Source organism: Nerophis ophidion, linkage group LG19 (genome assembly GCF_033978795.1).
Source record: "Nerophis ophidion isolate RoL-2023_Sa linkage group LG19, RoL_Noph_v1.0, whole genome shotgun sequence".
In the NCBI taxonomy this organism is placed as follows: Eukaryota; Metazoa; Chordata; class Actinopteri; order Syngnathiformes; family Syngnathidae; genus Nerophis; species Nerophis ophidion.
The window spans coordinates 15,403,037-15,418,309 of NC_084629.1; the positions used below are offsets into that span (position 1 = coordinate 15,403,037).

The 15,273-nt window shown below is 36.3% G+C and overlaps 1 protein-coding gene across 1 annotated transcript; it reads right to left on the reverse strand.

Moving 5' to 3' along the window:
• Window positions 1-401: 401 nt before the first annotated feature.
• tmem182a (transmembrane protein 182a) lies at window positions 402-10,242 on the reverse strand. Its single transcript, XM_061879293.1, has 5 exons — window positions 9,922-10,242; window positions 8,278-8,401; window positions 4,195-4,293; window positions 3,990-4,127; window positions 402-3,921 (listed from the first exon to the last, which is right to left on the reverse strand). The coding sequence occupies exons 1-5, from the start codon at window positions 10,060-10,062 to the stop codon at window positions 3,695-3,697; spliced, it is 729 nt and encodes a 242-aa protein (XP_061735277.1). The 5' UTR covers window positions 10,063-10,242; the 3' UTR covers window positions 402-3,694.
• Window positions 10,243-15,273: the final 5,031 nt, after the last annotated feature.

The following is a 15,273-nucleotide window of genomic DNA, read 5'->3' on the forward strand; positions in this document are numbered from 1 at the left end:
CAATCTCAGCTACAATCGGGCGGAAGGCGAGGTACACCCTGGACAAGTCGCCACCTCATCACAGGGCCAACACAGATAGACAGTCACAAAAAAATAAATCTTTAACATGAATATTTATGGAACATGTCCACAAAAATGAATATTGGGTTGTTGCATTTCTTTTCACAGTTTATGAACTTCCATTCATATTTTGTTGAAGTATTATTCAATAAATATATTTATAAAGGATTTTGGAATTCTTGCTATTTTTAGAATATTTTTTTAAAATCTCACGTACCCTTTGGCATGCCTTCAAGTACCCCCAGGGGTACACGTACCCCTATTTGAGAACCACTGTATTAGCCCCATCGGACTATCACCCGCTGATATACACATTTCTAAATGAGTTATTTACACAGAAAGATATCGTAAATGTTTATTTACATACCTTACTTGTTTCCAAACAGTGCCTCTAACACGGCAGTTCACACAAAACAGAAGTCATCATCATGGACCCACTAACTTCGGAACCTAGCTCTCCAATCAGCTAAACAGACTCAATAAATCCACAATGACGTCTTGGTGAGTGTACAGAGGAATTTGTGAACCTGAAACAATACAAAAAGAATGCCATTGTAAGTTCATAATACTAACTCAGACACTTGTAAACGTGTTAGCATAATAGCTAATGCTAACAACGCTTGCTTGATTACAATACGATAGAACGTTCAAATATGCATGAAAACACTCCTACAGACATCACACATGGGACGGTTTAATAAGTATAAACAGTTTTTAGTTATATTGTAAAACTTACTAATGTTGCTTTGAGTGATGAATGAAGAATTCATACGAGTAAAAACGCTATGGACGGCTAGAAGACGGAACAGCAATTGCTCTATAAAAAAGGGCATCGCAGCAGCCGCAGTGAGCAAATTTGTTTAAAACATGGCACCATAGCCCAAACAATAACACACCTTTCCAGTTTATTTGCTTGTTTGTTTTTTAAAACTATTTCCATTATGGCTGTCAGCAAAGAAAAATCCTTAAATTAGCCACAACGTTTTATAAGCCGCAGGGTTCAAAGCGAAGGGGGAAAGTCCGATAGTCTGGAATTCCCTGTTTTTGTCTGTTGAATGTTTCACAGGCCAATAACAGTGGTAAATGTAGGGGTGTAACTGTACACAAAAATTTCGGTTCGGTACATACCTCGGTTCAGAGGTCACGGTTCGGTTCATTTTCGGTACAGTAAGAAAACAACAAAATATCCATTTTTTGGGTTATTTATTTACTAAATTTGCAAAATCTTCCATCAAAAATATTTTTCTTAGTGGAATATTTGATGTGAAGTAATGGGAACCTTGGATAGGTCAATAATTCATAATAACATTGATTTTGATTCAATATTATGTTTTGAGCAATGACAGTTTGAAAGAAAATAAAACAGCTTTGTTTTATTAGTCAATGTTGCAATTTTTTCTAAATTACATTTAGCCTTTAAGTTTTTTTATTTCACTTTTGTTTATGTTTTTGTTTATTTTAATAGTATTTTTAGAATGTGCTGTGGGCCTTTAAAACATTAGCTGTGGGCCGCAAATGGCGTCCGGGGCACACTTTTGAAACGCCTGCTATAGATAATACAAAATAAAATCTGATAAATCTATGGGTAAAAAGCAGAGCCTGGCGACGCATGCGCGTTTATCATTACTCTCTCTCTCTCTGCCCCTCCCTCACAAATGTTGCTGCGTGCATAATTTGTTTTGTTTTTAACCCCTTCTTAACCCTGAACGTACATTGAAAATACACGCAACCCTAACTTAAAATGCTGGACATTTGAGGCATTTAAGAAACTCCACCCGGACAGCCCCGCAACAGAGGACATGTCCGGTGAAAAGAGGAGGTATGGTCAGTCTATTGTAGCCCGGTCGCTGCTAGCATACCGTGTGTTGTGCCTCTGTGTGCATTGTTTACACAACATGCGGTACGCTACTTAATATGTCCGTGTGGAAACTCGTTCGGTACACCTCTGAATCAAACCGAAATCCCCGTACTGTAATGGTTAAATGTTCAATACAAATACATGTACCGTTACACCCCTGGGTAAATGCTTCAATTATGGCCTCTGTTCAATTTACAAGGAGATGCGTGGTCAACAAAAGTGTTCTCTAATTAGGGTTACAAAAACATTGGCTGTAGGCAACCTCCTTTTTTTAACTCCACAAGGCTGGCAGCACATTTTTCTACCTCAGCATGCCCTTTAAAAATGTTGAAAGTGTACCCGTAGTTTACAATGAACTCATCAGCGGTATTAATGCTGACTCAGCTGTTTGTTGAGAGCTACATTCATCATGCTCTCCAAATCATGATTAGAGGGGAACATTATCACCAGACCTATGTAAACGTCAATATATACCTTGATGTTGCAGAAAAAAGACCATATATTTTTTTAACCGATTTCCGAACTCTAAATGGGTGAATTTTGGCGAATTAAACGGTTTTCTATTATTTGCTCTCGGAGCAATGACGTCACGTCACCTAAGTAGTCAACCGCCATTTTCTCAAACTCATTATAAACATCGAGTCAAATCAGCTCTGTTATTTTCCGTTTTTTCGACTGTTTTCCGGTACCTTGGAGACATCATGCCTCGTCGGTGTGTTGTCGGAGGGTGTAACAACACGATCAGGGACGGATTCAAATTGACTTACGTGGAGTGTGCATCGATTAGCATGGCATGCTAATCGATACTAACATGCTATTTAGGCTAGCTGTATGTACATTTGTAGCTATATTTGCATCCAGCCTTTCCCTCCACCCACATTTAATGCCAAACAAACACTTACCAATCGACACAATTAAGTTGTTCCAGTGTCACAAGTTTCGAAAGTCCCGATCGTTTGGTCTGCACATTTTAATGGCGATGCTAAGGCAGACATGGCACAGAGATGTATGGATATCCTGCAGATGCATTTCCAACGATAAAGTTAACGAAATCACAAAGGTGAGTTTTGTTGATGTTATTGACTTATGTGCTAATCAGACATATTTGGTCGCGGCATGACTGCCAGCTAATCGATGCTATCATGCTATTTAGGCTAGCTGTATGTACATTTGTAGCTATATTTGCATTCAGCCTTTCACTCCACCCACATTTAATGCCAAACAAACACTTACCAATCGACAGATTTAAGTTGCTCCAGTGTCCCAAGATGCAAAAGTCCCGATTGTTTGATCGCGGAATAGCGTCAATAGCTATTCGCTCAATAGCTTCAGTTTCTTCTTCAATTTCGTTTTCGCTATCTGCCTCCATACTCCAACCATCCGTTTCAATACATGCGTAATCTGTTGAATCGCTTAAGCCGCTGAAATCCGAGTCTGAATCCGAGCTAATGTCGCTATATCTTGCTGTGCTATCCGCCACGTTGTTTGTATTGGCATCACTGGATGACATCACAGCAAAATAGACGGTGGCTTCACAGATAGCGAAAATCAGGCACTGTAGAGCCTTTTTTCGGGATATTCGATGATGGGTAAAATTTTGAAAAAAAATTGAAAAATAAAATAAGCCACTGGGAACTGAATTTTATCGTTTTTAACCCTTCTGAAATTGTGATAATGTTCCCCTTTAAGATGGTGTCCTCCAAGACTTTTGTGCAAAGCCGTAGTCGTTTCCCAGCTTGATACCGTCACCGTGTGTGTCTGTGTCATGTTTTTCAGTTAGCGGTAGTGGATCTTGATGGTCCGGCCAATGAGGAGGAAGAGCAGTCCGGCCAGCAGAGAGAAAAAGATGCCGACGGGAGCAAACATGAAGGAGAGGCCGTAGTTGAGGGTCAAGTGGAAGTTGGGACACACAAAGGTGCGCTGGTAGTCCACGTAAATGTCCACCACGTCCAGCAGCTCTACCCACAGCACGTACATCACCACCACGCACAGCAGGAAGAAACCTGGGGGGGGAACGTGAATGATGGTCATTGCATCATCTGGACAAGAAGATCCTGTGACCCCGTCTTACCCGATAACAGGAAGAAGCCTCCACCCGTTTTGTACAAGCAGTGGTTGGCGAAGGGAGCGGCGCAGATGACGATGAAGCCGCCAAGGATCACAGCTGCCACGCCGATGAGCATGAAGATGCTCCAAAAACCCCTGTAGACTGAGAAGCATCCACCATTGATCCATGGAATCATCGTTACCATCACAAGGTACACGGAGACACTCACTTATGGCGGATTCATACGCTGTGGCGTTGTGGGTGTGGTGGGACACCGGGAACGGGAAGAGGTAGGAGTGCATGCACACTTTGGAGTGCGGCTGATTGGCTGCAGACAAATATTGTTCATCAATCATCACATAACAAATGTGGATTTTTCCATGTTTTTTTTTTTGTTTGACGCTCAACTGTAGCCTGGCAGCATTTTAAATTCCACAGCTCCTCACAAGGTCCTCCTGTTCAGTGCTGGAGGGGCCATTGTTCAAGCCCACATCAAAAACGGCACAATAGCATCACATGAGTCACACATTCTAGCACCAAAATGTTTTTAGTTGAAAATAAAAGCTATTCGTATGACACAGAAGTGTTGCAGAGGCCCAAAAAATAGTCACGCTTTGTAAAAACGTTGTTCAAACAGATTTCTTTAGAGCAGGGATATCAAACTTAGTTTACCCGGGGGCCGTTGGAGGTAGAGTCTGGGTGAGTTTCACTTCAGAATCTGTTTTTTAACCATTTGACTAAAATTGTTTACCACTCCTACCAGCAACTAAAGTGACCATGAGTTATGGTAGGCCTTAAGTCAGGGGTGTCAAAGTCAATTTAGATCGGGGGCCACGTGGAGAAAAATCTATTCCCAAGTTGTCACACTTGGACAATGACTTGGACTATGGGATAGATTGTTTTTCCGATGCAAAGGGAAATTTGAACGAGCCAGATGTGAACGTGAATATGTTTTATTTAATACTCTAGTCAACTATATATAAAAAAGGCAAACAAAGGGCACTCTCAAGGAGGTACAAACACTTGGCTACAGAAAACAAATGACTAGCACAAAGGCTACAAACTATAAACGTGAAACACAAAAACTTGCACTGTGGCATAAATAACAAAGAAAAAACTTACGTGGCATGGACAGAAATAATAAACAGCGTAGCATGGCATGAAGCATTTGAGGAATATGCACGGCATGGCATGAAAGAAGTTGAAGGGTAATGTGGGGTAAAGTGGGAAGTTGCCAGGCCGACTACCTGGTAACTGTCACTTAAATAATAAGTGTGATCATTGCAAACAGATGTGAGGGCTGAGGACAGGTGCGTGACATGAAAGCCAGGTGAAAATTAAATGAGTTGGCATGGAAACGAAAACAAACCAGGAAGTGCAAAACAGGAACTGAGTGTCCAAAAAACAAAACCGAACATGACCAAAACAAAACATGATCCATATGCGTGACACAAGTGGGCCGGACTGGTAAACTCACAGTACGATAACTTAAAAATAAAGACAACATCATACTGCACAAATTTAAATATAAGTATGATTAAATATCTCAAATATGGGTGATGTTTGCTTATTTTCTGCCTGATGAGATAATTCTTCTCACTAAGCAAATTTTAGGTTAGTGTTTTACTTGGTTTAAGGGTTTTGATCCTAAATGATCTCAGCAAGATATTACAGCTTGTAGCTGAGATTTTATGACCTATATTGGGTAAAACATGCTTGGAACTAGAATATCGACAAATGCAAAGTTATGTCATTAACACTTACTAGTATAAAACTACTTTTTAAAGTAATAATTTTTTACTTCAAGCATGAAAAAAATATATCCTGATGCCGAGCGCATATCATTAGGTCAAGATAATGGCACTAGCATTTACTTAATTTAAGAATATTTTTCAACATATTGAACAAAAAGGTATCTCTTTTTTCTACCAAGAAAAGTGGACTTGTTATTAGTGAAAATATACTTATTTTAAGGTTCATTGGGGTTAACTAATTTTACTTGATTTGGAAAGTCTTGAAAAGCCGAATTTTCTTGTTCTATTGGCAGATCATTTTGCTTAGTTCGAATAAAATACCCCTATTTTTTTGTATTTATTTTTTTCTTGTTTTTGAACACTGACTTTTTGCAGTGCAGATTGTTTTCTTTGTCTAAAGGTACAAAGAGCACATTCTGAAAATGTACAAATCAATAAAATACCCCTATTTTTTTGTATTTATTTTTTTCTTGTTTTTGAACACTGACTTTTTGCAGTGCAGATTGTTTTCTTTGTTTAAAGGTACAAAGAGCACATTCTGAAAATGTACAAGCCATAATGTTGTTAGGGGGGGTTTCACACTTACATGTTGCAGTCAATAGTATTCTATCTTTATTTGTCATTATCTATACTTTCTGAATAAATTATGTTATAATGTTGATCAGTCAACACATTAGTGTTAATTTTCAATCAATCAAGATAACAAAAATAATGTCAAAATCAAATTAAATGATGCTATTTATGTAGTCTGTTCATTTTCCTCAACTGATGCACTAACATCCTGTGGTTTATTTTATTTTTTTACATAATGTAGCATAATCTACAAAGAATCAAATAATTGCTATTGCGACATCTAGTGGACATATTTAGAACAGCTATTTCTTTCATTTAAAAATTTCACAAACTCATCCCGCAGGCCGGATAAAACCTGTCGTACGTTTGACACCCCTGCCTTACAGCATTGTAAATGTGAATGTGTATGTAAAAATGTTATATTTTGACGGTTGGGACATGGTCAGAGACACGTCTGCTTGCTTACATGAAGTTGCTCTTTTTGTTACTCAAAGTGTGTTTGTACCATTATTGTAGTTCATGAAGAACCATGAAGTTAAGTTAAGGAGAGGGCCACAAGTTTGGAGAAACCTGCTTTAGAAAATGTTGAATTACTTTATTTATATTACAACGTGTCAATAACGTTATTATCCTTTTTGTCTAAATTCTATTTTGAATAATTCTACAAATTAAAATGTAATACTTCATTTATCTCATAGTAATAAAATGATTGAATTTGTGTTTTTTGTGTGTATATATATATATATATATATATATATATATATATATATATATATATATATATATACATATATATATTGGAGAATTCTAGGAGATTTCTCAAGGAGAAATTGTAGAAAATTTCCCTTGAAAAGGGAACTTATAGGAAATATTCAAAGTTTGAAATGTTCTATTTGAATCAAATTAAATGATTGCATTATTAAATACTGTATGTGCTAAGAATAATTTACTACAGTAGAGAATTTGATTTAATTGTTTTATTTGATGAAAAAATATGTTTTGTATATTTGACCCATATGTGATTTTAACTTTAATGAGAGTTTTTTACTCCTTTTAAACAAAATAATTTTGACATCACATTGAGCATATTATTTAGTGCCTTTCACCTTCCATTAAAGGTCGGTAAAACTTGGGAAATGGTCATTTCTGGAAAACAATCATGAAATATTTAGCGATGGAGTTTTGGAAAATTGGTAATTTTCCACATTAATTAGTTCATTATGATTAATATGAATTAATACACGATATACAAACAGATTAAAATGAGATATATTTTCATTGTCAATTGAGGGGGAAAATTGCCTTTAGCTCACCACAGAAGATAATGAAAAAAATGCATAGTTACCACGTTCTCGGAGAAATTGTGGTAAATTTCCTTGGAAAAGGAAACTTATAGGAATCATTCAAAGTTGGAAATGTTCCATTTGAATCAAATTAAATTATTAAATTATCAAATGTGTGCTAAGAATTATTTACTACAGTAGATCATTTGATTTAATTGTTGTATTTGATGAAAAAATAGTTTTAATATATTTGACCCATATGTGATTTTTTTTTAACTTTAATAATATTAAGTATATTCCCTTTTGCCTTTCACCTTCTTCAATTAATGGTCGGTCAAACTTTGGAAATGGACATTTCTGGAAAACATTCATGAAATATTTCGTGATGGAATTAGTTCATTATGATTCATATGAATTAATACACGATATACAAACAGAATGAAATAAAATAAATCTTCATTGTCCATCGAGGAGGAAAATTGTTTTTAGCTCAACACTTGAGATAATTGAAAAAAATGCTAATTAATAATAATCAATTTATTTATTTAATAAAAAATATTTTGTATAATATTATATCCGTACGGCATTTGAACTTGAATTTTGAACGATATTCATGCCAAATGTCCCTATAAAGACAACCCAAAAGCTATGCTTCTTCCTGCTCCTTTTCAGACAAGTTAGACATAATCTTGTCTGACTTACTGAACCAAAGCTTCCATAGCAGGTCCTCATCCTCCACTTTGCCACCAAAGAAACATTTCCAGAAGAAGCCCTCGTGGTACAGCATGACCCCACTAGTGACATTCTGCTCCACCATGTCTCCATGCTGCAAGAGAAAGATGAATTATAAACTGCTGTGTGTTCTGGTGAATCTTCATTCTAATCGCGGTTTCTGGGTCACGGCGGGCAGGTGTGCTTTCAGCGGCCAAGGGCTTCCCCTCACTGGGAGTCAAAGGTTGGTCAGAGCTAGGCTCCTGCTGCTGACCTTGTGATCACTGGTGGTCTCTATTTTTACCTTCAGAGCCACACATACTTCTGATGTATTGATGGGTTAGTGTAAAAGAGACATCTAACCACGCATTCATCTTTTACATTACTTTTTCTTTTCAGGAAGAGCAGCAGCCCGTCCCGGATGATGAAAGGCGGACTACACCCTGCAATGGTCACCTGTCAATCAACCACATGCCGAATGTGAACGGGTCATAGATTCCACTCAGGTATGTGAGCCACTATACCGGACACTACCATCACCCTTTTTAGGAAATGACTCAATACTTTTGTAATGTTTATAATTTGTATGCTTGGCAGTATAATACATTGCATTAATAACATTATGCCCATCCATCCATATTCTACCACTTATTCCTGTTTGGGTCGCGGGGGGCGCTGGCGCCTATCACAGCTACAATTAGTCGGAAGGCTTTGTACACCCTGGACAAGTCGCCACCTCATCACAGGGCTTAATAACATTATGTTTTTTTTTATTTAGAATAATGAGAAATGGTGAAATTATTTGAAGTGTCTTAGATACAAAAAGCGAAAAGTAAAACCGAGTTTTGTTTTTTATTTATGTTTGCATTTAACTAATTAGAATTTCTTACATTGCTTTATTTTTTGTGATTTTTTTTTTTTAATGGTTTTATTTTCTGCCCTGAAATAAAAAAAAACATGCTTAGTTTTGATTGAAACCTACAGAGCAGATGTGATTCAACAACATATTTTATCATGATTTAAATGACCTCAAATGTAATGTACACTTCTAGTTAATATTATTTTGTATTTATTATTTTTCAATAAAATTATGTAAACTTCTTTTATTTTTATACATTTATTTATTCAATTAAAATACATCAAAAAACTATATTTAATAGTAAAAATTGGCCTCAGAAAAATGTAGTAATATGTTTATTACTGTGGTTGTACTGTAGTTTACAGGTACATTAAACAGAATTGAAATATTACAAACATCTTAAATGTGAAAACTACAACTAAATTATTTACCATATTGATAAAATTAAATAATAATAATCATCATCATCATCATCATAATAATAGTTGTTCCTAATGTTTTATCTGTTGGGTGTTTCAGAAAGTAACTAATACCTGTGTAAATGATATATCCACCTTTTTTTTTGATATGGTAGAAAGCAAGAACTCCGACTCCCTCTATGTAAAGCTAGTCGTGACATTTAACCCTGGCATCACAATACCACATGGGACCGCTGGTATTTTGTTTTGGAGTCCTGCTGAAAGCTGGCTCTCTGCTTATAGCTGCACACCGCCAGCAAGTCCCATAGTGCACTTCATCTCCTGGAATAGGAGAAACAACTATGCTTCTTCACCTACCTCTAAAGTGGTGTCAGTGGTAGGATGAGTGCAGCTCTCCGAGGCCAACAGCCAGTAATCTGTTCCAAACGAGAGGAGGACAAAGACGACAGCCAGGGCCCCGAAGAGGCCCGCAAAGAACAAGGCCACGCTGAGCTTCATTGCTGGTGTGGAGGAAAGAGCAGCGAGTCTAGAAGTGGACACCCTATAGAACAATATGGAGACACAGGAGCTTGTTAATCCAAGCTGCTCCACGTACGACTGAGGCGGAGGTTGTTGCACATGACTCCTCTGGTACCCCCCTCCACCCAAACAGCCTGCGGGCTATTTTTGAGGTCTGACTGACTGCAACTGACTAGTGTGGGCAGGGATGGGATCCAGGCTGAAATAACTAGCGGCAACTGGACACCCAGTGGGGCACGGGAATGTCAGGGTGTGAGACGGACAGGACACATTACTGAGCAGCATATTTACTACACGTGCAAATAAGCCACATTATAAGTTTATATCAATTTTACATTTACGTTGCAAAAAAATCATGTGACGCCGTGAACCAACTGACCTGCTGGCTTACTAGCGTCTAAGGGGCATATTTGGCAGTGAACCTATATGTAGGTACAGGGTTAATTTACACACTGATGTGAGCCTGTGAATGTTCCTAGAACCACCCCACCCATGTACTCACGGATGTAGTCTTTGAAAAAGAATAACTCAATATTTCTACATATATTTTACAGTTGTGTAGTTGTTTAGTTCTTAAAATGATGCACTAAAATTTAATGTTGTGAAACAAATGAATGTAATGTTTTTATTTGGTTACTTTCAGATATATGAATTAGGGCCGTCAAAATTAACGCGTTAACTAATGTGATTGATCACAAACAATTATTGCACTAATCATATACACACTTAAATTACCCATGCAATTTATTTTGACCGTACTGTAGGTAAGGGTCCAGATTCATATGGCCTCATTCCTGGGTGGATGTGGAGGTTATTCATTTTGCAATGCAGTCTACTGAAAATAATTGAAAGACCCATTCCACATAGCAATTGACACTGTGGTCAAAGTTGGAATTGCCACAAAACACATTTTAAGATATTCAACACTCTACTGCCATCTGGTGCCTAAAGTGGATGCCCCCACCTCCAATAAAGATTTTCACGTTTCGTGTGTCAGGTAAACTGCAACGACTGGGGCCATATTTTGACTGTACAAGCTATTTCATTAACCGCTATACTGTCAGTAATCAGATCAAAACTTCACCAAAATGATACTCCAAAATGCAGCCTAAAATAAATGTTGATAAGACTGCAAATAAATTACATGCAATCAAGTAACACTTTTTAAAACGTTTCTGGTTGACATTCTGAAAAAAAAAAGAAAAGAAAAAAATAAATCGCATTTGTGTACAAATATTGGGGTCTTAACTTTGATTATGCAAGTGAGTAATCACCTGTAATTAATCATTATTGATCCTAATAAATGATTATTTATACATATACATACTGTATATATGTATGTTATATGTATATATATATGTGTGTATATTTATATATGTATATATGTGTGTATATGTATTTATGTGTGTCTATAAATGTGTGTGTGTGTGTGTATATACATACATATATGTTTATATATATATATATATATATATATATATATATATATATATATATATATATATATATATATTAGGGCTGCGAATCTTTGGGTGTCCCACAATTCGATTCAATATCGATTCTTGGGGTCGCGATTCGATAATGTATCGATTTATTTCGATTCAACGCGATCTCGATTCAAAAACGATATTTTTCCGATTCAAAACGATTCTTTATTCATTCAATATTTAGCATTTCAGCAGGATCTACCCCAGTCTGCTGACATGCTAGCAGACTAGTAGATTAAAAAAAAAAAAAGCTTTTATAATTGTAAAGGACAGTGTTTTATCAAATGATGCAATAATGTAAATTTGTTTTAACTAATAAACGAACCAAAAATTACTTATTTTATCTTTGTGCAAATATTGGACACAGTGTGTTGTCAGGCTTATGAGATGCGATGCAAGTGTAAGCCACTGTGACACTGTTGTTCTTTTTTTAATTTTTATAAATGTCTAATGATAATGTCAATGAGGGATTTTTAATCACTGCTATGCTGAAATTATAACTAGTATTGATACTGTTGTTGATGATATTAATTTTTGTTTCACTACTTTTGGTTTGTTCTGGGTCGTGTTTGTGTCTTCTCTCAATTGCTCTGTTTATTGCAGTTCTGAGTGTTGCTGGGTCAGGTTTGGTTTTGGAATTGGATTGTATTGTTATGGTATTGCTGTGTAGTGGTTTGTTGGATTGATAAAAAAAAAAAAAGAATGAATAAATAAATACTTTTTTTTTTTAATCGTGAAAATCGCGATTTGTATTCGAATCAAATTTTTCCCACACCCCTAATGTATATGTATGTATATATATATATATATATATATATATATATATATATATATATATATATATATATATATATATATATATATATATATTATGTATATATATATATATATATATATATATACATATATGTATATATATATATATATATATGTACAAATGGCATATATATATATATATATATATATATATATATATATATATATATACATATATTTATATCCACTTTTTTCATCCATTGCTTACCGCATGTTTTGTATGACTTCGTTTGAGCCAGTAGGTGGTGCTGCATTCTCAGAAACTTTAAACAAGGGAAAGTTGACAGACATAGAAAACCGGTGACGTAATAATGTGGAAAAATATTTAAGTTGTCAATACCAATCCATGAAAGTGCCTAAGAGTAAAATAAAAATATATAAAGTTGTGTTGCTGTATACACTGTGAATACTTCTCTAATACATTGTCTCTAGTTTTGACTTTAATATTTTTATAATTTTTGACGTTAAAATAAATAAATAAACAAAAAGGTTGATTATTTTCGTTTAACAGACTATTAATTTAATTTAATAATAATGATGATCGACAGTCTTTTTTATTGCTAGCCAATTTAAGTTGTTTTGGATAAGCCCAATTGGTTCTATTTGTTTTCTTATGTCGTTTTTATTTTGTTTCTTTTTTTTTTTTTTATCGTTCTGTACTTGCTTAAAGTTTTTTATTTGTATGAGGACGATAATTGCTCGGCTTCGGGAGCTGAGTGTCTGTAACGACGAAATGTATAAACCATCCTGGACAATATTCATCTCAAATTTGTGCTTTGCTTTAAAGATGTGACTTTTGGTTTTACACTGTATGAACAAAAATTTGAAAAGGAATTCTACCTTTGCAACCTCATTATTCTGTTGGCTAAGTTTTACATTCATAAATGAGTGACTGTGTTTGATCCATAATGGATTGAACTTTCACAGTATCATGTTAGACCCGCTTGACATCCATTGCTTTCCTCCTCTCCAAGGTTCTCATAGTTATCATTGTCACCGACGTCCCACTGGGTGTGAGTTTTCCATGCCCTTATGTGGGCCTACCGAGGATGTCGTAGTGGTTTGTGCAGCCCTTTGAGACACTAGTGATTTAGGGCTATATAAGGAAACATTGATTGATTGATTGATTGATAAATGTAAGTTTCTCAATACCCAACCTATCTTTTGTGCCTTTAAAAAAGATTTTGAACTTTACAGTTAAAAGTTAAAGTACCAATGATTGTCACACACACTCTTGGTGTGGCGAAATTATTTTCTGCATTTGACCCATCACGCTTGATCACCCCCTGGGAGGTGAGGGGAGCAGTGGGCAGCAGTGGTGGCCGCGCCTAAGAATAATGTTTGGTGATTCAACCCCCAATTCCAACCCTTGATGCTGAGTGCCAAGCAGGGAGGTAATAAGTCCCATTTTTATAGTCTTTGGTATGACTCGGCCGGGGTTTGAACTCACAACCTACCGATCTCAGGAGGGACACTCTAACCACTAGGCCACTACTCAGTGGCCTAGTTACATTAAGACGCTCTCTACCTGCTGTTAAAACGATGGTACTGTGTTCCAAATTTAAAGGCCTACTGAAATGAGATTTTCTTATTCAAACGGGGATAGCAGGTCCATTCTATGTGTCATACTTGATCATTTCGCGATATTGCCATATTTTTGCTGAAAAGATTTAGTAGAGAACATCCACAATAAAGTTCGCAACTTTCGGTGCTAAGAGAAATGCCCTGCCTCTACCGGAAGTTGCAGACGATGACGTCACATGTTTGATGGCTCCTCACATATTCACATTGTTTTTAATGGGAGCCTCCAACAAAAAGTGCTATTCGGACCGAGAAAACGACAATTTCCCCATTAATTTGAGCGAGGATGAAAGATTCGTGTTTGAGGATATTGATAGCGACGGACTACAAAAAAATAAATAAATAAAAACGCGATTACATTGGGACGAATTCCAATGTTTTTAGACACATTTATTAGGTTAATTCAGGTAAATCCCTTATCTTTCTATTGTGTTGCTAGTGTTTTAGTGAGTTAAATAGTACCCGATAGTCGGAAGGGTGTCTCCACGGGTGTCTTGACGCTCAGTGTCTCAGGAGAGTTGACGGCAGCTATGGACGGCACAAGCTCAGCTTTTCTCCGGTAAGAACTGACTTTTTTAACCACAATTTTCTCACCGAAACCTGCTGGTTGACATGTGGTCGGGATCCATGTTCTCTTGACCGCGCTGTGATCTATAGGAAAGTTTCACCTCCAGGAATTTTAAACAAGGAATCACCGTGTGTTTGTGTGGCTAAAGGCTAAAGCTTCCCAACTCCATCTTTCTACTGTGACTTCTCCAATATTATTTGAACAAATTGCAAAAGATTCAGCAACACAGATGTCCAAAAAACTGTATAATTATGCCGTTAAAGCAGACGACATTTAGCTGTGTGTGTGCACAGCGCTCATACTTCCTAAAAACCCGTGATGTCTTGCATACACGTCATCATTACACGACGTTTCGAAGACGAAACTCTCGGGAAATTTAAAATTGTAATTTAGTAAACTAAAAAGGCTGTATTGGCATGTGTTGCAATGTTAATATTTCATCATTGATATATAAACTATCAGACTGCGTGGTGGGTAGTAGTGGGTTTCAGTAGGCCTTTAATGAATCTGAATGAGCCTATGGCTTTGCACTTTGTTTATTATATATTTATTTTTTTGTATTCTATTTTTGTTATTTTGAATTTACAATCCCCTGGCGCTGTTTTGTACTGTTTTCATAATGTTTTACATTGTTCTTTGACTTACCGTTTGTAATTGTTGAAATTTATGAATAAACATTTTTTTTTTTAAATGTGTAAACATAAAAAAAGACTTCCGGCTTTTTGGTGACGTCACTGG

What these genes read in the sequence shown, in the direction of transcription:
- tmem182a (XM_061879293.1), bottom strand. Translation starts at nt 10,062, where the DNA reads ATGAAGCTCAGCGTGGCCTTGTTCTTTGCGGGCCTCTTCGGGGCCCTG. An exon ending in CCACTGACACCACTTTAGAG is followed by an intron (nt 8,402 to 9,921) that starts GTAGGTGAAGAA and finishes TTTCTCTTGCAG; the next exon opens with CATGGAGACATGGTGGAGCA. An exon ending in AGCGTATGAATCCGCCATAA is followed by an intron (nt 4,128 to 4,194) that starts GTGAGTGTCTCC and finishes GATGCTTCTCAG; the next exon opens with TCTACAGGGGTTTTTGGAGC.